The following is a 24,456-nucleotide window of genomic DNA, read 5'->3' as shown; positions in this document are numbered from 1 at the left end:
TTCAAGGTTAGTAAATTCCAAATGTGTGGACTTCAACTCCCTAGAATTTCCCAGGTCATATGCTAGCTAGGGAATTCTGGGAATTGAAGTCCACACATCTTAAAGTCAACAAAGTTGAAAAATACTGATAGAGCCCAATCTAATATCGTCTAACCTTACAGGCATTGTTTGCCGTATTAAAAAAAAGCTTTCATAACTTTACCAGGAAATACCGAGGAGTTTTCTGTAAACACCAATTCCTAGATACTCAATAAACGACAATGCTATCAGTTTTGTTTCCTAACAATTCTTGTAATCTTATTCTGAAAAAACTGTGGAGACTAAGCTCAGTTAAAGCCAGACAGTTCAACATAATAGACTGGTTGTCCTCAATTTACTTCCCCTGAATAACTGATATCAAAGTCCTCTTAGATTACGTGCTACGGTTATATTAACAACATGTCAATCAACAAAGGTAAGTTCAAAACCCCAAAGTGAGTTAGAAAAAAGGAGCTTAAAAATGATCTCCAAGGAGAAATGAGGTCTGAGAGAATACAGAGATAAGATTCTTGAATTCTCAACAGAAACCAGTGACTCATTTTGTGACTTGTACCAAAATAGAAAAACAAGCCAACTAACAGCATTTGCCCTGTTGAAAGTCACATGGAGAAAATGTGACATATTTCTTGACTTAGCTAGTTTTGGACTTTGACTTCCAAGAACACGCTATTTGTGCCTAGGTCTGCCAGCACTTCTGTAAAACATTACAAGAACTTCAGCTCCATTCTTTCTCATCTTCCTTCCTAGCTAGTTAATCAAATGATCATTTATACATAAGGGGTTAATTTTAATTAATGCCACTCCACATGTATCTTGTCTCTACATATTCATCCCTTATCAGGAAAGGAAAGGAGAAGAAAAAAAAATACCAGCCTTTGGGAAGTTTCTAGGCAATCTGAATATATTTATTTATTAGTTGTATCTTCTACAACTATTTAGGAATTCTTGGTTGAGTATATTCATCTTCTCCTATTCTTTTCCTACATTAAACGTATGAGGTAGAATAGGACTGAAAGAGATTCAGACAAAATAACTCAGTGAGCTTCTGTAATTGAAGTGGACTTGACCTAGTTCTCTTGACTCTTAATCCAATGTATTAACTACTACACCACACTAGCTGTATGCAATGAAGAGGTTTTTGATTTTTTGATTTTTTGATTTATTATTTATTCATTCATTCATTCATTCATTCATTCATTTGATTTGATTTGATTTGATTTGATTTGATTTGATTTGATTTGATTTGTATACTGCCCCTCTCCGTAGACTCGGGGCGGCTAACATAACATAACATAAGGCAAAATAACTCTTGTAGCAACAATTTTTCAACCATACTGGGTTTTTTAAAAAATATCATGAAATTCTTGTTTAAAACCTACAGACTGGAGGCCCTCTGAAGAAGACTTGATTCATTGCACCATGCTTAGCACTTCACAGAGACAGGACTTGGCCCCAGTCACCGTAATTAGCTTGCCCCTTGCCTCTTGTAGAAGCTGTGTAAGTCCAACTGGACCAACCAATTCAATGTCATGCATAAGCAAAGATTGCTCAGCCTAGATGATTTTTTAAAAATTGATGATTCAGTAATCAACTGGCTTGGTGTTGGGAGATGTGTCAAGAAGATGGGGGTGGGGAAAAGAATGGAACGTGACTGGGAGAAAATATTTTAATATATCACTGGCAAGGGGCAAAATGGCGGAAAACTACTACCTGGCCATTGCAAAGGAAAGAGGCCTTCCTTTCAGGTTGCAGTCTAACCATGACAATCAAGAAAGCAATGAAGGTAGGTCTTCTGACCTGTTTTTTTACTGGTAGATGAGTTGCTGGCAGAACATCTATTACCTAGGATTCAATCTTGAATGAAAGTATGATCTGCCAAGTAGTAGAGGCCTGGTTGATAACTCTCCAGTTATCGCCTGACTTAATTTATGATGCAACAGGCTATGGGTGGCAAGCGTAAGTCTACAGGACTTATCTCTTATTGATCCAAAGCTTTATTCAATACTCTTCCAACTCTGAGTACTTGTTGCTCTGTTTGAGTGGCTGAGACAGTGTAGAGACAACAACAGTCCCAAAAGTCTCTCCTGAACAATTTGTGGTGATCTTTGGCTTAGCATTGGACAGCCTGAGACTTCTTTTGTTGTGGGACTTCCATTCCAGGATAAGATGACATGGACATTACATAGACATTACAAAAGGTTTGTATTGAATGATCCTCACTGATATGGGCTGCTAATTGTCAACCAGGCACTACATTTAAGATTTTGATATTGCCTATTATAATACAGTCCTGAATATCTTTGGGCCTGTCTGAGGGACCACTAGGAACCTGCTTGATTATTTAGTAGATTTTGAAGATTTATTTGTATATTTATTTATGTATTAAACAGATTTATATGAGAATGCTCAGGAAGATAAATTTGTCTCAGCATCTACTGTTGTCCTACTATCGCAGCACCATTGAGAGTTTCTTGACATACGGCATTCTAGCTTGGTATAGGAGCAGCTCTGTAGCAAACAAAAAAGCTCTACAGAGAATTATTAAAACTGCCCAGAACATCATTGGGCTCCAGCTACCCGCCCTGGATGACATCTTCACATCTCGCTGTTCTAGGAAGGTGCATACTATTCTCAAAGACTCTTCTCATCCTGCTTACAATCTCTTTGAATTGTTGCCTTCTGGCAGAAGATATAGAACAACTAGAACTTGGACCACACGTTTCCTGAATAGTTTTTATCCCAGAGCTATACTTGCACTTAACAACGAACTAAAGGGTCACCATCAGTGAACTGTTGGACAATATTACTCGGTTTGTCATGTAGATGGTTGAGTGGTTCAGGATGGGGAATTTGTAGTGGGTGGGACATTTATTCTATTTTTTATTCTATTTTTAAATTTACCTATTCTGATTTTATGTATGGTGGGACTGGTCTCTGGGTGTCACACGACTTTCATTGCCAATGACAATTCGTTGTTTTTGACAATGACAATAAATTTTTATTTATTTATTTATTTATTATTATTATTATTATTATTATTATTATTATTATTATTATGTCAGTACAACACAGCAAACGAGATCACTATGCTGGATTTCGTATTTCATTCACCAGTCGAGCGCTTCCCAAGCACCTAGGACTGCGTGATGTAGCAGCGAATTATGTTTGCCGATCCCAGTAAAGCAATTGGAGATTTTGTCAATTCCAATGGTTTTCAAATGTCCGCTGAGATCCTTTGGCCCTGCGCCCAGCGTGCCAAGTACCACTGGGATCACTTTCACTGGCTTATGCCAGAGTCGTTGCAGCTCGATTTTTAGATCTTCGTATTTCACTAATTTCTCTAGCTGCTTCTCCTCAGTTCTGCTGTCCCCCAGAATTGCGATGTCGATGATCCATACTTTCTTTTTCTCCACAATCAGGATGTCTGGTGTGTTATGCTTCAGAATTCGGTCAGTCTGAAGTCGGAAGTCCCATAGTATTATTATTATTATTATTATTATTATTATTATTATTATTATTATTATTATTATTATTATTATTATTATTATTATTATTATATAGCTGCTCACACATGGTTGATTCCAGGTGGCTTACAGAAGGCCGCACTGCCAGAAGTTCAGCTATTAAATACATAAGAGAAGGACTCCTCTGATCTTCAGTTATGGGTAGGAAGATGTGTTTAGACCCCACTCTGCCAATAATTATACAAATGCCAAAATTACAATTATTTGGACAAACTGAACAATTACACTGATTCTGTCTCAATGTTATGATTCTGTTTTGTATTTTGCATTTGTTTTCCTATTGTGAGCTGACCTGAATGCTTAGTAAAGCTGCAGGATGAAGTATAAATTGAATAACAATCAAAATTCCTTGAGGGATGAATTACCTCTTTTGGGTTCTTCTATTCGGGATATCTTAATTGGACTAGCAGCAAATTCATCTTCATTTATGTAAGCCCCTCTCTTCATGGTAGACCTGGAAGGAAAATCAGTTCATCAGTTAATCAATCCAAACAACATTTTGGCATTACAGTACTGCAATCGCCAGGCAGAGAATTGTGCCTAAACATTTAAAGGCACTGAAGAGAAATGAACTGAGAATATACAATTGCAAGATCTACCAGTTATGCTATTACAGTTAAGCACCTAGTTATAATGTAATAATCAAGGGATAATATGTTTAACACACTTCTGTAACAGAAGAGCCTTCATTTTCTTGTAAGGGTCCTGAAATTACCTTATTTTTCAGAGTATAAAATGCACCTTTTTTTCCTCCCTAAAAGAGGCTGAAAATTTGGGTATATTTTATACTCTGAATATAGCTTTTTTTGAATTTTTTTTTTCAGCACTAACTAGGTGCTAACGATCTTCCCAGCTCTCAACTTGCAAGTGCTTTCATTGTTACTCTCTCCGAAGACTATTTTTCCAGCCCTAAGTCTTTGCAGGCTTTTTTTCATTGCTCTACTTGCTCCGAATGTTTCTTTCCAGCCCTAACGAGGTGCTAACAACGTGTCCAGTTCTTACTGGATTGCAGGCTCTTTCATTGTTACTCTTCCAAATTAGGTCTTTTAAAAGCCCTAACAGGGAATAAAATAATGTGTTGAAGCTGACCAGACTAAGGACACTAGCCAGATGAATACCTGGTAGGTAGATTTCCCCCCCTATTTTCCTCCGCAAAACCTAAGGTGTGTCTTATACTCTGGTGCATCTTATACTCTGAAAAATGTGGTACATTAATCACGTCATGTCAGCATGCTTTCATAATTAACTAGAAAGGGGAGAACCATCTTACAGTCCAGCATCAACCATGCAAATTCACTGGATGACTTTAAGCCATTTACTATCCCTTAGCTCATCCTTGGGCATTAAAAAAAAAAGACAGGATATAACGGCCGTAAATAAAAACAGCCACATAATGTTGGCATTGCAGAAAAGGAAAATATGTATTTTCATATGCCTACTTTCCTTATATAGAGTTTAGATTTGTGGTCAATTTATCCAGTTAAAGAGCATTGACCAAAACAGTCTGTCCTCAGTAACTATTTTTATTTTATTTATTTATTTATTTTATTTATTCTTTGTCCAATATACAATACATATGAAAGAGAATAGACATTAAGTAATATATATAAAGATAGAAAGTAAGAAAGAAGAGAAGTAGAAGGGAAGGAGAGAAAATATATGATATATGAGATAGGAAAGACAATTGGACAGGGAACGATAGGCACATCAGTGCACTTATGTACGCCCCTTACTGGCCTCTTGGGAACCTGGAGAGGTCAATCGTGGAGAGTCTAAGGGAGAAATGTTGGGGGCTGGGGGCTGACACCACATGGTGGCAAATTAACCTGAAACTACCTCATGCAAAGTAAGTACTCTTCCACTGAGCCATTGACTTTCTCCCCATGCTGTACCATAGATATCAGTCCAAACATTAAAAATTGTTCACAAGGTTGCACTGAACAGAAAATTGGTACACATTCTTCTGCATGGCATAATTCCATGTCAATGCAGGCATCACGACATCATTGCTTATTGCTTTAGAACAGTGGTTCTCAACCTGGGGATCGGGTCCCCTTTAGGGGTCAAAAGACCGTTTCACAGGGGTCGCCTACCACCATGGGAAAAGACAATTTTTCCCATGGTGTTAGGAACTAAAGATTCCATTCTGGCACCTTGGAACCTATTTTTACAATCTGACCAATTAGGCATTTACAGTGGGGGTGTCTCTCTGACCTTCCTGCCAATCAGCTTAAAGCTCTGTTGGGAGAATTGGTGCTAGACTTATGGTTGGGGGTCATCTCAACGTGAGGAACTATATTAAGGGGTCGTGGCATTAGAAAGGTTGAGAACCACTGCTTTAGAATAAACTAACAACTGCAAAGCGCATGTCAAGGTGATTCATCCATAATTGAAAACTGTCTTCTGACTGAATCTTCCTGCACTGCAGATGAGCTGGTAATAAATTACCTACTCATTGGTAACAAGGAGACAAGATCACAGAAGTACAGAGTCAATCTGAGAATGGTATAATAGATGCATGAAGAATGATTACTTTTCCAAAGTAGAAATATTTATTGGCTTCTCTGATAGCACACCATATAGCTGGAAAAAGATTTAAAAGCAAAATATGGAGAATAGTTTTTTTTCTTCCTCTTACTACAAGAAATCCTTGGCTTACTACATAATTGAGCTCAAAATTTCTGTTGTGAGTGAAACGGTTGTTAAGTGAATTTTACCCCATTTTACAACCTTTCTTGCCATAGTTATTAAGGGAATCACTGCAGTTGTTAAATTAGTAACATGACTGTTCAGTGAATCTGGCTTTCCCATTGACTTTGCTTGTCAGAAGTTCGCAAAAGGTGATTATTTCCTAAGCACCCTGCAACCATCATAAACACCTGTCAGTCACCAAGTGTCTGAATTTTGATCACGTGACTATGGGGATGCTACAATGGTCATTCCGTAAGTGTGAAAAATAGTCGTAAGTAACTTTTCTGTGTTGTTGTAACTTTGAAGGTCACTAAATGAACTGTTGTAAGTCAGGGACTACATGTATGATGTAAATTAAACTATCTGCCCAATGAAAACCTGTTCAAGTAGAAGTACAATTCTCACCATCTCTGACCAGTATAGCTGCAATGATCACAGAACTGATGTAACAAAAAAAGGACCACAAGAACTATAGTTTAATATTTCTAGATAGCACCAGATATTATATCTATACTATATTATTCATTTATTTTATTTATTTTATTTATTTACTTATTAAATTTGTATGTCGCTCCTCTCTGTAGGCTTGGGGTGGCTCACAACAATAATAGAAAACAATATATAATACAAATCTAATAATTAAAACTAAAAACCCATAATTTAAAAAAACATGCACACAACATACCATACATAAACAGTATAGGCATGGGGAAGTTATCTCAGTTCCCCCATGCCTGATGGCAGAGGTGGGTTTTAAGGAGTTTACGGAAGGCAAGGAGGGTGGGGGCAGTTCTAATCTCTGGGGGGAGCTGGTTTCAGAGGGTCAAGGCCGCCACAGAGAAGGCTCTTCCCCTGGGACCCGCCAAACGACATTGCTTAGTCAACGGGACCCGGAGAAGGCCAACTCTGTGGGACCTAATCGGTCGCTGGGATTCGTGCGGCAGAAGGCAGTCCCAGAGATATTCTGGTCCGATGCCCTGAAGGGGTTTATAGGTCAAAACCAACACTTTGAATTGTGACCGGAAATTGATCGGCAACCAATGCAGACTGCGGACTGTTGGTGTAACATGGGCATATTTAGGAAAGGCAATGATAGCTCTCGCAGCTGCATTCCGCACGATCTGAAGTTTCCGAACACTTTTCAAAGGTAGCCCCATGTAGAGAACATTACAGTAGTCGAACCTCGAGGTGATGAGGGCATGAGTGACTGTGAGCAGTGAGTCCCGATCCAAATAGGGCAGCAACTGGTGCACCAGGCGAACCTGGGCAAACGTCCCCCTCGCCACAGCTGAAAGATGGTTCTCTAATGTGAGCTGTGGATCAAGGAGGATGCCAAAGTTGAGCACTCTCTCTGAGGGGGTCAGTAGTTTCCCCCCCAGGGTTATGGATGGACTGACGGAATTGTCCTTGGGAGGCAGAACCCACAGCCACTTCGTCTTATCCGGGTTGAGTTTGAGTCTTATCCGGGTTGAGTTTGAGTTTGAGTCTATATTGCATATTCTAGCCATATTAGAAAGTCACTTAGCCAGAGCAAAAATAGCTAGAGGATTCTGTAAATATGACTGGAACCTGAATGAGAAAAGTAGTAGCAAAACTTACCCTTCTCCTTCCATTTCATCAGATGCAACAGGAAAACTCTACAAGGGAAAGGAGGGAAACGAGCTATTTTAAACATTACAGAACCACATTGACAAGTGATCAATAGTATAAGGATCATCATAAAGCATCCTTCAAATGTTTCATTCTTTGGACCTATTAAATGGTGTTCCACTACATTTAAATAAATGCAACACACCATCTTTTTTTGTGCTCCTCTCATATGGCACTCTTACTATTTTTTCACTTGGACCTCAACAATCAAGATTAATTTCGCCTACAGTACAACATATAATTTCATTTCCAGCTAACTCATGACAAATAGAAACTGATTTGAAATGGAGTCTATTTTGTATCTTCTGAACAGCAACTTCGAGAGTTTTGTGAGGGTTTTTTTTTTAACATGGTTTATCGCTGTTTATAACTCTATTTGTTTTAATGTTGTTATGTCCTGAGAAGCTGGGAAGTTTTTACTCCAATCTGACCAGGAACTCAAGCAGGTAAAATCTGATTGGCTCCTGATTTAAAAGGCTCCCTATTTAAACCCCTGCTTATAGCAGGGCTTTGCTGATGTTTGCTAGCTATGACCAATAAAGAGGTGAAGCCACTAAACCGTCTCCTGCCTCTTCAGTAGAGACACTTAACAAATGTCAAGTTTGCTCTAGTTTAATATCATTGAGATGCTCTGGTAGGAGAGGGTGCATTATTTCTTTAGCTGCGGTAAATAAAATGATTTACTTGGTTTCCACAAAAGAAAAATAGACATATTTCTCTTAAGTGAGTGATTTGCAAGCCACTTGCATGTCCAGCTTTCTAGATTATGTGGTCAGCACCAGTGTTCCCTCTAATTTTTTTTTGGGGGGGGGGCGAAAAGTATAGTGTCTGAGCGGCAGTCCCTTCGGGACTGGGCGGCATAGAAATAATAAACAAACAAACAAACAAACAAACAAATAAAAAAACCACCCTGTTTTGCCTCAGAGAATTTCAAAATAAAATACTGTACTGTGTGTCTATAACAGTGAGCTCATAATAGGGCAACTCTATCAATATCAAAATGCCACTTAAATAGTTGAGCTAGTTTCAAACTAGATTTTGATTTTCTTTCTCTCTTCCTTACTCCCATTCTTTTTCTTTCTCTTTTCCTTCCTCTCTTTTTTCTATCTGTTTCTCTCTCTTCCTCTCTCTCTCCTTCCCTCTCGGCTTCTGGGCAGGTTTGGAAAACTCTGAGTTGATGATGATTTTTAAGTGAGCGATTGCTCACTGCTCAGCTTAGAGGGAACTATGGTCAGCACTATCTATTAAAATATGGCTTTGGCTTAATTCTCCAAAGATCCTCTCTGCAAAGACAATGCTAAGCTGTCTATCTCCAGGGATATCATATCACCATCCAATGTTCAATAAGGCCAAGGAATTATCGCCTATCCCTCAAATTGCCAAAAGGACAACCAATTAATTGCAGGCAATTGGGTAATAAAGATCAGCTCTCACACCCGCCCACTCTTTTTTAATTGCTGTCCTCTTTTGACAAAACTAGCAAGACAGAAAACTTACGTGAGTTCCACGCTGAATATTTGAATAATGAACATCAGGTATGAAGAGAACAGGCTGAGTATCAAGGTCCATAAATGACTTGAAGATGGTGATGTCTGTTCGCTTATGGGAGGGAAGCATAGGTACCTTGACATCAGAATCTGGTAGGGAGGAGAAGAAATAAGGGACTCTTAAAATTAAGCATGTCTCTAGAAAATTTATTTTTTAAACACTGAATTATAAAGGAGGTTTCATTTTAAAACCAAGTATAAAGCTAAACTTAGCAATATATACTGCTCAAAAAAATAAAGGGAACACTCAAATAATACATCCTAGGTCTGAATGAATGAAATGTATTCTCATTGAATACTTTGTTCTGTACAAAGTTGAATGTGCACAACGGCATGTGAAATTGATTGTCAAGCAGTGTTGCTTCCTAAGTGGACAGTTTGATTTCACAGGAGTTTGATTTATTTGGAGTTATATTGTGTTGTTTAAGTGTCCCCTTTATTTTTTTGAGCAGTGTAGATTGCAGTTGGAGGAGGTAAGATGTTCTGATGCAGAAGGCTCTTCCAGATACCACTTTTTTGTATTTCTCAATCCTTTGAAAGTTGTACTGCTATCATCTTTATTTCTCCTCACCTTAAACTCTGAAATCAAAGAGAGAATACTCTGGGCCAGGGGCCCCCAAACTCAGCAACTCTAAGACTATGTTGGCTGGAGAATTGTGTGAGTTGAAGTCCACAAGTCTTAAAGTTGCTGAGTTTGAAGACCTCTGCCTTTGGGCCATTAAAAAGTTTACCTCCAGTGACCAATAGGGAAGTGCAAAACAAAAAGTCATTATCCAATCATTGTCCAACCCCAAGGATGCCCCAGATTCCTGAGCATCAAAATTCCTTCCCAATCACTCCAGGCAACTGGGAAATAAAAAATTATTATTATTGCCTGTCTTCCCACCCATATGTCATGTCATGTGCGTCTGTCAACTTGCAAAACTAATTCTGAGTGATTGCTGTGAGAAGAACCTTTCAACTAAAATACAGTTTATAAGTTCAGGGACAGAAATTAATTTATTTTATCCCATGGAACTCTTACAGTTTAGCTCTGAATCCTTTTCTTAATTAGACAAAAGTTTAATATTATGCTTATGTAAGGTGGGACTGATATTTTTTTTTTGTTTATATTCTGCCCTTATTATTTTTATAATATGATCGCACCCTATTATGTGGCAAAAATACGTTTCCTTCAATGGCCAAAAGCTTTACGATCGATCTCATTAAACACCTGTATTTTACAATAAACGTGTTACATATTTTCAGTTGAAATCTCATTTGATTTTGATATTTTCCCCGCCTGTATTTTCATGCAAGAATATTGGAATGTTGCAAAATTTGGCAGTCTAATAAATTTTCAGCCAGATGCAAATAAAGGCATAGTTATAAAGGTAGCAGTTTCCTTGTCCACTCATGTCCGACTCAGTGCTCATCTCCATTTCTTAGCCAAGGGAGCTAGCGTTGTCCAAATACATTTTCTATAGCCATGTGGCCAGCGTGGCTATATGCCTAAGGCTCATGGAATGCTGATACCTTCATATCATATTTATTTACTTGATTTTGAACTGCTGGATGGGGGAGGAGCTGGAGCAAATAATGAGAGCTCATCTCATTGTGTAAGCTCGGGTCTTGAACCTAGGCTGTCAGCTTTCCAGCTGACAAGCTCAGCGTGTTTAACCACTGAGCCATTGGATCCCCTTGTTATCATTCATTCATTCATTCATTCATTCATTCATTCATTCATTCATTCATTCACTCATTCTATTTCTATGCCACCCAATTCCTGAAGGACTCTGGGTGGCATACAATAGTTATAGATCTAAATAGAATTAGATATATGTATGGACCTGTATTATTATATATTAGGTAGCACTGTCTGTCTTACTCCAACAATATTACATTATTCTTTACTCTTTACATTATTCTTTTTCACCTCTTAACTCAAAGTTCAGTGGAACCAGTAATTTAATTATACCTAGTCAACATAGGTAACTTTTTCTAAAAGAGAAAAGAAAATAATAATAATAATTTATTAGATTTGTAAAGCACCCTTCTCCGTGGACTCGGAGCGGCTAAGAAAAGAAAAGAAAAAAGAAAAAGGTTTGTTCATTTCTGGTTTACACCATAAATAAAGTTCATTTGACTATTTCCACTCCATTAGAGGGCACTATGTTTTCTACTTACAGGCGTTTAGCTGAGAACTGGGATCACTGCATTTGCCTTTTCTTTTGCTCTGTTTCCGTTCTTCATCCCGGATCTTCCTTTCTGCTCCCTGCAGTAAGGAAGAGAGGAAGGGAGGTATAATATCGACTTCTTGAGTTGCTGTTTTTAAAACCCACCTTTGAAGTTCAGCTTTCCTAGTCTCTCTGAAGTCAGACACTACACACTGTAGGGTACATTACACATTGTGTAGTACACAAGCTAGCGCAGCTGCAATAACTTTAACGCAAACTTGTAAACTTGGGTAAAGTTTAACTACCATACATACCATTTGGGCTTGAGGGCCAAGAAAATCTGGACCTACGAAATCAGGGCCTACTCTGGAAGTTTATCAATGGTGTTCCTCTTTTCCAATCTTAAAATCTGGTCACTTTAGTCTAGCCCCAATTCTCCAAACTGAGCTTTAAGCTGATTGGTAGGAAGATCAGAGGGACACCCCCACTGTAAAATCCTGATTGGTCGGATTGTAAAAAATATGTTCCAAAGCGCTAGAATAGAATCTTTAATTCCTAAGACCATGGGAAATTTGTATTTTCTCATAGTCTTAGGCGACCCCTGTGAAACATCGTTCGACTCCCAAAGGGGTCCCGACCCCCAGGTTGAGAACCACTGATCTATAGCAATAGGCCAAATGATTGTTGCTGTTTTTTAAAACCAAATTTTTAAAAGGGCATGGCTATTACTATTGCCACCACCATTATTTATTTATTTAGCATCCCTTCTTTTAAATTTTTTTTTGAAATAACTCAAGGTGGCGAACATATCCACATGCCTTCCTCCTCCTATTTTCTCCACAACAACAACCCTGTAAGGGTGGTGGGATTCAAAAAAATTTGCTACCAGTTCTGTGGGTATGGCTTGGTGGGGGGTGGCAGGGGAAGGATACTATAAAAATCTCCATTCTTTCTCCACTCCAGGGGAAGGTTACTGCAAAATCCCCATTTCCTTCCGATCAGCTGGGACTCGGGGGGGGGGGGCAGAGAATAGATTGAGGTGGGCCCAGTAAGAGGTAGTATTTACCAGTTCTCTCATCTACTCAAAATTTCTGCTACCAGTTCTGTACAACTTCATCATGTATTTTACTATGTGTGTGTGTATATATATATACACCACCTTCCCTGGTGCAGAGCTGAAGGGATTGGATACTGTAGCCTAGAGGATAATTTTCTGCCTTACAAGGCAAAGATTGCAGGTTCAAGTCCCAGTGGGTATGGCTAGCTGATGAGGCCAAAATAAGGCCGAAATAGATCTATCCTAGTCTCCCTTAATTTTCAAATTCAGCAAAAAAACATGTGACACATACAGATAGAATTGTCGGCTATCAAATAAAATTAACTGCCTTGGAAATGACCCTGGGTTGGGCCTAGAGGCAAACAAGGAGCTGTGATGTTCCTTCAATACACCAGGGTGATTCGACACAAAAATATCTCACCCTTCCCTGGTGCAGAGCTGAAGGGATTGGATACTGTAGCCTAGAGGATAATTTTCTGCCTTACAAGGCAAAGGTTGCAGGTTCAAGTCCCAGTGGGTATGGCTAGCTGATGAGGCCAAAATAAGGCCGAAATAGATCTATCCTAGTCTCCCTTAATTTTCAAATTCAGAAAAAAAACATGTGACATATATATATATATAAACTAGTATATAAATAAACTAGTCAGAAACTGCTGAAACCCACCTCTGCAAGGTGTGTTGGACTGAAAGAGTGACTTGCACATGGTCACCCAGCTGGCTTTCATGGTTAAAGTAGGATTGGAACTCATAGTCTCCCATTTTCTGAGTGATGCCATAATCACTAGGCTAAACTGGCTATAGAAGCATTTAATGTTTCGATTTGCCCATAAACTAGTTTTCAGGGCTTAGACAGCTAAATTAAAAAAATAAAGTCTACAGTAATATTAAATGCTATAATAAAACATTACAAAATTGGAAAAAAATAGAGATTGAGATTTATTATTGACAACAGCACGGAAAAAATGCAGACAAGTTGCTTGAAACCCCTGAGGAAATGGCAGGTTGTGTCACGCTAGCTGATCAAAAGAAGCTGAAATCTGAACTGAACTTTACAAATTCCTTTTAACCCGCTCTTGTCTCTTTCAAAGCAAACTTGATTAAAGCAGCCTTAAACAGAGATTAAACAGATAAGCTTTATTCCCCAATGTCTCACTTAAATTTGGCATTGGTTTTTTTTGTTGATGGAGACAGAATTTGCAGGACTGAGTGACCACTTGCTAACAAATGTTGTGGAAATGCCAAAAGTCACTGGGAAAAAAACCAAGTAGGCCAAAGTTGGCAGACTAATGAAGTACAGTGTTATGTTCTTAAAAGCTGAAAATAACCAGGGTTTAGAATTTCCTTGGATCAAGAATAGTGTCATGTCATCAATTTATTTAATAAAGTTCAGCCGGACTAAAATTATCACGATTTTAAAGGCACAAATCTTCCCGGAAAGATTTGTGAAGTAAACAAAAATATAATCCAAAGTACTATCAATTATAAATGTAAAATTCAACAGATGGAATCTAAGAGGGAGTAGCAAAATCCATGTTGGTTGTTACTTGAGTTTATTAAATATCCTGTGCCCATAAAGAATGAAAGTCCAGCTCTGTTTACGTATTTTTCTACTGGAAATAGAATTCAAGGTCATAAAACAGTATGCAGTGTTTTGAGTTTTTCAAGATTCTTCATGGTGTAAAACAATAAACAAAGCAAGAGAGAAGTGGGAGAACTGATGCAATCTGCCTTTTGCTACTAGTTGTATGATAGATAGAATGCAATTAATCATATCAGGTACTGTACTGTCAAATGCTGAAAAAAAATTCTGATTGCATTTCAACTTGCTCAAGGGCTGCACTATGGGACAAACATGTACAATACATCATATCTACCTACTTACCTACCTACCTATCTACTTTCATACCTATCTACTTACAGGTAGTCCTCAATTTATGACCACATCGGACTCCAAAATTTATGTTTGCTAAGTGAGACATTTATTAAATGAATTTTGCCCAATTTTATGACCTTTCTTACACAGTTGCTAGTTGAATCTGGCTTCCCCATTCACTTTGCTTGTCAGAAACCAATCCAGGGACACTGCAACTGTCATAAATGTAAGTCAGTTGCCAAGAGTTGAGTTTTGATCACATAGGGGATGCTGCAGTGGTCGTAAGTGTGAAAAAAATGTTCACATGTCCCTGTTTTTCAATGCCATTGTAACTTCAAATGGTCACTAAGTGAAAGGTTGTAAGTAGAAAAATTAACAATAAACTTAAATCAAAAAGAGGATTCAGAATATTTTGAAATTTGGAATTTGTTTTATAACTGGTTGGTTGCAAAGAAGGAATAGAAAGAAATATATGTATAAATGTATATTTTGATGTGTAGTGAAAAACGAATTTAGGATTTTATAAACATGAATATAATGGAAAACTATAATTGTTAATAGATAAATGTATGTACAAATATGGATATGTAAGGATATGTAAGAAATAATGATAACGTATACAAAGATATTATATTTACTAATAGATAAAAGCTGTAAATGAAATACAGTTTAATTTAACTACATAGAAATGAAAATATAACGTTAAGGCAATTTACAGTAGAATTGTTAAAGAGGTTGTTCTGTATATTTGTAACTATGCTGTTTTGTACTGTCTATATGTTTGTCTTTATCTTAATGTTTTAAATGTTTTTTTAATATTTATACCTTTTTCTTTTTTTTTAAAGAAAGGTTGTAAGTTGAGGACCACCTGCACATACAGGTGTTATTTTGATGTTCATCTCTTCACTGGTCATCTCCCCGCAACCAGAGAATAACTCTGCCTTAAGGGGCGAGTACAAGTGCACTAGACGCAGAGGTCCCCAACCTTTTTTGCACCAGGGACCGGCTTTAAGCTAGACCAGTTTTCCATGGCCCGGTGGGGGGGGGGGAGCTAGCTGTCAGCGGCGCCGTAAAAGGGGCGATCAAGAGAGGAATGGGTGAATGAATGGACGGAGGGTGGGAAGGAAGGAAGGAAAGAGGGAAGGGACAGGAACAGAAGAAGGGTGCAAAGGAAGCAAGGAAAGGTGTGAAAGGGGAGAGGAAGAGAGGAAGGAGTGAAAGAAGGGAATGAGGGAGGAAAGAAGGGAGGAAGGAAAAGGAAAGCAAGAAATGGAGGGAGGAAAGGAAGGAAGGAAAGAAAGAAAAGGGGGAAGGGACAGGAACAGAGGAAGGAAGCAAGGAAACTTATGAAAGGGGAGAGTAAGGGAAGAAGGTAGGAAGGAGAAAGAAAAGAAGAAATAGAGGAAGGGAAGGTAAAAGAGAAAGAAAAAGAGCAAGAAAGAAAGCAAGAAAGAAAGCAAGAAAGAGAAAGAAAGAAAGAAAGAAAGAAAGAAAGAAAGGCAACTTCAAAGAAAGGCTCACTGAGCATCTCTCACTCTCTCTCTCTCTCTTTCTATCCCTCTTTCTTTCTTTCTCTTCCTTTCTCTCTCTCCTCTTCCTTTATCTCCTCTCTCTCTCCCTCTCTCTTTCTCTCCCCCCTCTCTCCCCTTTCCCTCTCTCTTTCTCTCTCTCCCTCTCTTGCTATCTCTCCCCCCTTTCCCTCTCTCTTTCTCTCTCTCCCTCTCTTGCTATCTCTCCCCCCTCTCCCTCTCTCTTTCTCCCTCTCCCTCTCTTTCTCTCTCTCTCCCCCTCTTTCTCTCTCTTCTTCTCACTTTCTCTCTCTTGTTTTCTTTCTGTCTCTTTTGCTTTCTCTCTCTCTCACTCTTTCTTGTTTTCTTTCTCACGCTCTTTCTCTCTCTTGTTCTCTCTCTTGCTATCTCTTTCTCCCCCCCTTTCTCTCACTCTCTCTTTCTCACTCACTTTCTCTCTATCTTGCTGTCTGTTGCTATCACTCACTCTCGTTCTCCATTCTTCTCAGCGGTGACGCGCGCACGCCCTGCCCGCCTCACCTTTGCGAGAGCACTTTCGCCTCGGGCTCTCAGCAAGGGGGTTTGCAGGAGAGGTGGGGCCGGCGAAGGTGATATTCAATGTCGGGGGCGCACAGGCGGTTGCACGCGCTCCCTATCTCCCTGCTAGCCCACTCGGAATATTCAAAATAAGAAAAGCCTTCGCCGGCAAAGGTTTTTCTTATTTTGAATACTCCGAGTGGGCTAGCAGGGAGATAGGGAGCGCGTGCAACCGCCCGTGCGCCCCCGACATTGAAGACCTCCGCTGAGAAAAGCCTTTGCCGGCATTTCCTCTCGGCGTCAAGGAGGCGCAGCGGCGGGCGGAGAGAGGGAGGGGGGGCAGCGGCGTCCCTCCTGGCCTTGGCGGGCCGCCCGACCCTCCCCACCTCCTGCAAACGCGGCGGGCAGCGGGGGGAGAGCGAGGAGCCGGTTCCGGCGGGCGCGGGGCTTGGCTGGCTGGCGGGGGGAGCGCCGCTGGTGGTGCGGAAAGGCCAAGGGGGCCCTCGCGCCGCGGACCGGCTGAAAACCCCCAACGGCCCGGTGCCGGTCCGCGGACCGGCGGTTGGGGACCTCTGCACTAGAGTGCCTTCCGTCCCCTGTCCTATTGCTCTCCTATATCTCCTATACCTTTCTTCTATTCCTATATCTCTTCTTCTATTCTTTCAGTGATATGTTCTATTACTATATCTTCTTTTCTATTATTTCTTAAATATATTTTACTATGAGTATCTCCTCTATAACCTTCATCATGTATTTTACTATGTGTATATAGATATATACCCACTAAAACCCTCATTATGTATTGGACAAAATAAATAAATAAAATAAATAAATAGATTAAAAGATAGATTTTTAAGCACCGGAGCCCTGCAGAAGACATAGCCTCCCGTCCCCTGTCCTATTGCCTCTCCTATATCTCATACAATTTACAATTTTATGCATGGTATGTCTGTATGTATGTTTGGTTTTTATAATAATGGGTTTTTAACTGTTTTTAGTATTGGATTATTATTATATGCTGTTTTATTATTGCTGTTAGCCGCCCCGAGTCTTCGGAGAGGGGCGGCATACAAATCCAATAAATAAAAAAATAAAAAAAATAAAATAAATATATCGTATCTACTATTCTTCTATTCTATTCTTATATTACTCTCATAATATCCTTCTATTCTCTAACTGATATGTTATCTTCCTAAATTTTCACTTCTATTTGTTCTCTAATATATTTTACTCAAGTATAACCTCTATAGCCTTCATTGTGTATTATTGTGCATTGGACTAACTAAAATAAATAAAATAAAATAAAATAAAATAAAATAAAATAAAATAAAATAAAATAAAATAAAATAAAATAAAATAAAATAAAATAAAATAAAATAAAATAAAATAAATAAAATAAAATAAAAAATAAATAAAATAAAATAAAATAAAATAAAATAATAAAATAAATAAATAAAACTCTCTCTTTCACCAACCCCAATGAACCAAAGGATAGCCAACCCTCTTTGTATCCAAAATGGCTGATTTCTTTTTTTTTTCTTTGCATCTCTTGGTATGGCTATATTAAATATTTGGCCAAAACGAAAGATTCAGGGAGGACTTGGGCCGCCTTACCTTGTCACAGAAGACTTTAATCTGGCAGTAAGCTCTGTGGATGGGTTTGTTGCTTCTGTTGTTGTAGCTGTAGGTGTCAATCTGAAGATTGAGCGGGAGGCCTTTGACACCTTTCTGTGAGGAGAAATCTGTACTGAGGCAGTTCACAGCTATGAAGACCTGCAGGGCAGAAACCAAGCAAAAACTAAATCTAAAGTTGCTCTGAAAAACAATTCAGTGTTTTCTCTTGTGTTACACCACTTTCTTGCAATACTGTATACCGTATGCAATTATACATAAATCAGGACAAAGAGACATCTTCATCCATCACTAACCGGAATCCAAGATCACGGGCCATCTATAACCACAGCAGTGATTTTCAACCTTTTTTGAGCCGTGGCACATTTTTTACATTTACAAAATCCTGGGGCACACCACCAACCAAAATGACACAAAATGACACTCTAAGACACTCTCCTCTCTTTTTCCATCCCTGTCTCCTCCCCCTCCCCCCCGAGTGTGTGTGGGTGAGGGCTGGGGTTTTTTTCTTTCTTATTCTTTGGGTGCTTTTTATCATATGCTTTAAATCAAGAGTCACTTCCCTCTCTCTTTTGTTTCTCTCTCTTTCCTCTCATTCTCTGCCTCAATCATTTTCTCATTTCTCTTTTTTCTCCCCTTTTTGCTCTCATATATATATCTTTCCTTTCCCTTCCTTTCCTTTTCTCTCTCTCTTGCTTTCTCTCTCTCTCTCTCTTTCTCTCTCTCTCTTGTTTTCTCTCTCACACACGCTCTCTTTCTCTCTCTTGCTTTCTTTTTCTCTCTTGCTTTCTCTCTCTCTCTCTCCCCCCCCTCTCTCTCTGTGTCTCTCTCTCTCTCTTTCTCTCTCTCTCTTTCTTTCTCTCTCTCTCTCTGTCATACACCACGCCGGCAACAGTAGCAGTAGTCGCTGGGCGGCGGCAGGGCAGTCGGCTGTGAGCGGGAGCTCCAGGGCGGAGGCACTGACAGCGGCGGCTGGACATGTTGCTGGATGCCGTACATGCTGGTGCTGCGCTGGACATGGGCACAGGGTGGCACCTCTGTCCTGGTCCAGCCAGTGGGCTAGTGCCACCCTGCAGCGCCAGCATATACGGCATCCAGCAACACATCCAGCCGCTGCTGTCGGTGCCTCCACCCTGGAACTCATGCTCACAACCAACCACCCTGCTGCCACCTCGTGGTTACTGCCCGATGCTGCTGTTGCTGACATGCTGTATGCTGTTGCCAACCACTCGCAGCCACCACCCCGTGGCTACTGCCCAGTGCTGCTACTGCCGGCACCCTCCTGCTCCCACTACTGGCACCCTCCTGCCGGGCCCCAAAGCTCACCTGCCACCACCGCCAGGGAAGCTCCAGTCGGGTGGGCCGCTGCAACTGCCGGAAAACTTGGAAGGCGCAAAGAAGGAAGCTCAGCTTCTGGTCTCGCAACTTTTTGCTCTTTGACCCTCAGTAAAAAGTTGTGAGACCGGAACCTGAGCTTCCTTCTTTGCGGCACACCTGACCATGTCTCGCGGCACACTGGTTGAAAAACACTGAACTATAGAGTAGGAATATCCCTACTAGTGATGTGTCCTTTCTTGATATTTTGGTTCAGTCCACTGCTCTACTGTCCAACACAGATTTTTTTTTATTTGACAGTGATGTACCGTAGCAAAATAGCCAAGTATAGTTTATGATGTTGTAATCTGAGTTGCAGATTAGACCCAAGTTCAGCCCATGAAAGACTCCCTTCTGGGAAGATACCTAGAGAGTTATTTCAGTCATCTTCAACAGTCTAGACTTGTGAGCCCAATGCTGTCAATCCATATCAAGAACTGCCTGCATTACAGAACATTGCATGCCAAAACAACTTGACTCCAAGATAGTTTTTCCCCATGCCATCACTCTGCTGAACACTTCATTCCACAGCACTGTCTCATTACTCATATTTTCTCATCTTCCCTACTACTATCCTCCTCTTTTGGTTTCTTATGATTTATCAATTGTTTGTAACTTATGATTAATGATTGTAACTACAATTGATGATCTATGACCTATTACTTGTTTATTAAATGCACATTGTGAGCTTATGCACCAGAGAAAAAAATATTGTGTGTCCAATCACCCTTGAGCAATAAAAAATGTTCCATTCCGTTCCATTCCATTTCAATTCTGTTCCGTTCCATTCCATTTATTAATTTGTTTGTTTATTTATTTATTTAATTAATTAATTAATTTTATTTATTTATTTTGTCAAGTACTTATTGGTGGTATACAAAGATATAATATTTATATACATGATACTAGTAAAAGAGAAACATTAGGACAGGCGACGGAAGGCACTCTGGTACACTTATGCACGCCCCTTACTGACCTCTTAGGAATTGGGACAGGTCAAAGTAGATACTCTAAGGGGTTAGGTGATGATACTACAGATTCTGGCAGTGAGTTCCATGCATCAACTACTTGGTTACTACAGTCATATTTTCTGCAGTCGAGTTTAGAGCGGTTTACTTTAAGTTTGTATCTGTTGTGTGCTCATGTGTTATTGTGGTTGGATTGTATTCTCCTACTCCTTCTCCTACTCACTGAGTCCACACAGAAAGCAGATAGGGTTCCGTTCCTCAGAGCTTTTGAAAGGTGATTTGGGTTTCACAATCTGCAGCAAAAGTTATTGATTACTGTTGCTCTATTTTCACCCCTAGGAAAAGATTATTGTGAAATGTTGTACCTCAGAGGCCAAAATAACTCAGCGAGGCCTGAACATTATGCATTTCAACATCAGGAATTCCCCCTCCCAGTCTACAGCTCTGCTTGACCAATTTGTTAAAAACAACATTAAATAAATGTATTTAGGTCTACCGTAGTTTATTTAGTATTTATTTTATTTATTTATTGATTAGATTTGTATGCCGCCCCTCTCCGTAGACTCGGGGCGGCTCACAACATATAATAAAACAATTCACAACAAATCTAATAAATTTTAAAAAATTAAAAAAACCCAATATTAAACCAGACATACACACAGACATACCATACATAAATTGTATAGGCCCGGGGGAGGGGGGAATGCCTCAATTCCCCCATGCCTGACGGCAGAGGTGAGTTTTAAGGAGTTTATGGAAGGCAAGGAGGGTGGGGGCAGTTCTAATCTCCGTGGGGAGCTGGTTCCAGAGAGTCGGGGCCGCCACAGAGAAGGCTCCTTCCCTGGGACCCGCCAGACGACATTGTTTAGTCGACGGGACACGGAGAAGGCCAACTCTGTGGGACCTAATCGGTCGCTGGGATTCGTGCGGCAGAAGGCGGTCCCGGAGATATATATACATTGCAGACCAAGGGCCTATTCATATAACTAAGGATTTTTAAGATTTTATCCCAAAGCAGCAGTGGACATATTAAACTCATAGAAGGTGCACTTACATATTTTACAAACTTAGTTAATTCTCAGTTACTGAGCAAATGCTCATCTGGCATTCTGAAAAATAACAGGGGTTAGTGTCTTGATGAACCTAACAATACATATCACCATCTTAGGTTTTTGTTCTGTCTCGCTCTCTGTTTATATATTAGACATTTTAGAAAAGAAAATATAAAAATAGGAAAAGAAAAAGGAAACAAATAAAAGGATAGGTTACAAATAATTAAACTTAGCTTAGATTTCTGTTTATTACTCTACAGGTGACTGTGGTTTATGCAAATAAGAAATAGTAAACCTTGCACAAATGCACATGTTCAATGGGTTTTGTCCTCACATTTATTTTTAGTAAAAGTGTGACATCTATAAAAGCAGAGAACCAGCAGTACGAGATATTTGTATCTCATGGACACACCATTGCTTTTAACTCTTCAAGGTATATTTTAAAAACTCATTCTTTGAAATAGTTTGCCTTAGCATATTTTCAGGGATTCAGGATAGTAGGTTTTGTACAGACTATGTGAACGCAATTGCCAATTGACAGCAAATATTAAGCAATATCATCCCAATAATAGTGGTGTAATTTACTTCACTGCTCCTTTCCTTTAAAAGAAAAACTAAATTTAGAACTGATATATGGGGAATGTGAGCCTCCTAGTGGAACAAATCAGGCATTGCAATACAAATAGATTTCCCAATTCATTTTGGGGAATAGTATGTCACACCGTAAAAGCTTTTAACTGTACGAAAAAAAGAGGGAAAAATAGAATTTATCCAAGTTTTTTAAAATAATCCGTGCTCTAAAATGTCTGCATTGCAGATGAAAAAACAAAGTAAAATACTGCATGTGTGAAGTCCAACTCTAGAGGGCAGTGTTCACCTTCATTTTTTAGGTAAGGGAGATAACATTGCCCAAAGATGCTTCTATGGTCAGGCATGAGTATATGCTAAGGTGCATGGAACATTGTTACCATCCCATCAAAATTATACCTATTATTAGAATGGAATGGAACAGAACGGAACAGAACAGAATTCTTTATTGGCCAAGTTTGATTGGACAAACAAAGACTTCGTCTTTGGTGCATATGCTCTCAAGTGTACCTAAAAAGAAACGATATATTGGTCTAACACATGGCAACTCCAAATCTCAACCAGAAAATGCTCCGTCCTCCACGTCGGCAAAAAAAATCAGAACTCCAAATATAAAGTGAATAAACAAATTCTCACAGATAACCCCCACTCAGTAAAAGACCTTGGAATACTAAAAACAAAATACCTAAGTGCCAAAGCCCACTGCAACAACATCGCTAAAAAGGCTTCAAGAGTTGTCAACCTAACCCTATGTAGCTTCTGCTCCGGCAGTCTTATACTACTTACCAGAGCTTACAAAACTTTTGCCAGACCCATCCTTGAATACAGCTCATCTGCTAGGAACCAATACCGCATCTCAATTAACACCCTTGAAAATGTCCAAAGATACTTCACCAGAAGAGCCCTTCACTCCTCCACTCGAAACAGAATACCCTGTGAAACTAGACCTACAATCCTAGGTCTTGAAAGCTTAGAACTACAACGCCTTAAACATGACCTAAGCATTGTTGTTGTTGTTGTTGTTGTTGTTGTTATTATTATTATTATTATTATTATTATTATTATTTGGATTTGTATGCCGCCCCTCTCCGAAGACTCGGGGCGGCTCACAACAAGTGAAAAACAATCCAATACATAATCCAATTAATTAAAATATTAAAAGTTTTAAAAAAAACCTATACTAACATACACACTCACAAGCATACCATGTATAAATTCAGCGGGCCCAGGGGGAGATGTTTAGTTTCCCCATGCCTGACGGCAAAGGTGGGTTTTGAGAAGTTTACGGAAGGCAGGAAGAGTAGGGGCAGTTCTGATCTCCGGGGGGAGTTGGTTCCAGAGAGTCGGTGCCGCCACAGAGAAGGCTCTCCCCCTGGGGCCCGCCAACCAACATTGTTTAGTTGACGGGACCCGGAGGAGGCCCACTCTGTGGGACCTAATCGGTCGCTGGGATTGTCCACAAGATCATATGCTACAATGTCCTCAATGTCAACGACTACTTCAGCTTCAATCACAACAACACAAGAGCACACAACAGATTCAAACATAATATTAACAGCTCCAAACTTGACTGTAAAAAATACGACTTTAGTAATCAAGTTGTTGAAGCATGGAACTCCGTAGTGTCATCCCCTAACCCCCAACATTTTACCCTTAGGCTATCCACAGTTGGCCTCTTCCGATTCCTAAGAGGTCAGTAAGGGGCGTGCATAAGCGCACCAGCGTGCCTTCCGTCCCCTGTCCTAATGTTTCTCTTATATTTCTACTAACTAAATGTATATGTTTATGAACTCTAGTATTTCTTCCATATTCTTCCTATATCTTTTCTTCTAATCTCCCATTGATATATTTTACTATGATTATATCCTCTGAAACCTACATTATGTACTGGACAAAATAAATAAATAAATCATAAATAAATCATAAGGTACAACACTTAATGATAGTCATACTGTACAAATAAACAATCAAATCATACTAGGAAACTTATGTCCTGAAGAAATTGGGAGGTTTTCACTCCAGTCCGACAGGGAAATAAAGTAGGAAAATTCTGATTGATTCCTTGCCGGATTGGCTCCCATTTAACCCTCCTGCCTTTTGTATACTGCTGCTGGAAGTTACTCCTGTAACCTAATAAAGAACTGAAGTCACTCCACCAGTCTCCTGTATCGGAACTCAACAGAAGCAATCAATATAAATCATAAAGATACAAGCAACAAGTTACAGTCATACAGTCTACTTGTATTTGCATGCTTTTGAA

General features: G+C 39.5%; 1 protein-coding gene across 1 annotated transcript in view; it reads right to left on the bottom strand.

Moving 5' to 3' along the window:
- Positions 1-24,456, bottom strand: part of GRHL1 (grainyhead like transcription factor 1) — a 75,960-nt gene that overhangs the window by 8,263 nt on the left and 43,241 nt on the right. The window contains exons 9-13 of the mRNA XM_070732972.1: positions 18,197-18,355; positions 11,618-11,705; positions 9,402-9,541; positions 7,854-7,891; positions 3,929-4,017 (exon numbers count right to left, since the gene is read on the bottom strand). Of these exons, the coding sequence (XP_070589073.1) occupies positions 3,929-4,017; positions 7,854-7,891; positions 9,402-9,541; positions 11,618-11,705; positions 18,197-18,355 (514 nt within the window). The remainder of the gene's footprint in view (positions 1-3,928; positions 4,018-7,853; positions 7,892-9,401; positions 9,542-11,617; positions 11,706-18,196; positions 18,356-24,456) is intronic.

The sequence above is a fragment of the Erythrolamprus reginae genome, chromosome 1 (assembly GCF_031021105.1).
Source record: "Erythrolamprus reginae isolate rEryReg1 chromosome 1, rEryReg1.hap1, whole genome shotgun sequence".
NCBI lineage: Eukaryota > Metazoa > Chordata > Lepidosauria > Squamata > Dipsadidae > Erythrolamprus > Erythrolamprus reginae.
Note: the sequence above shows the minus strand (reverse complement) of the source record. Positions and strands in the feature narration are given on the sequence as shown.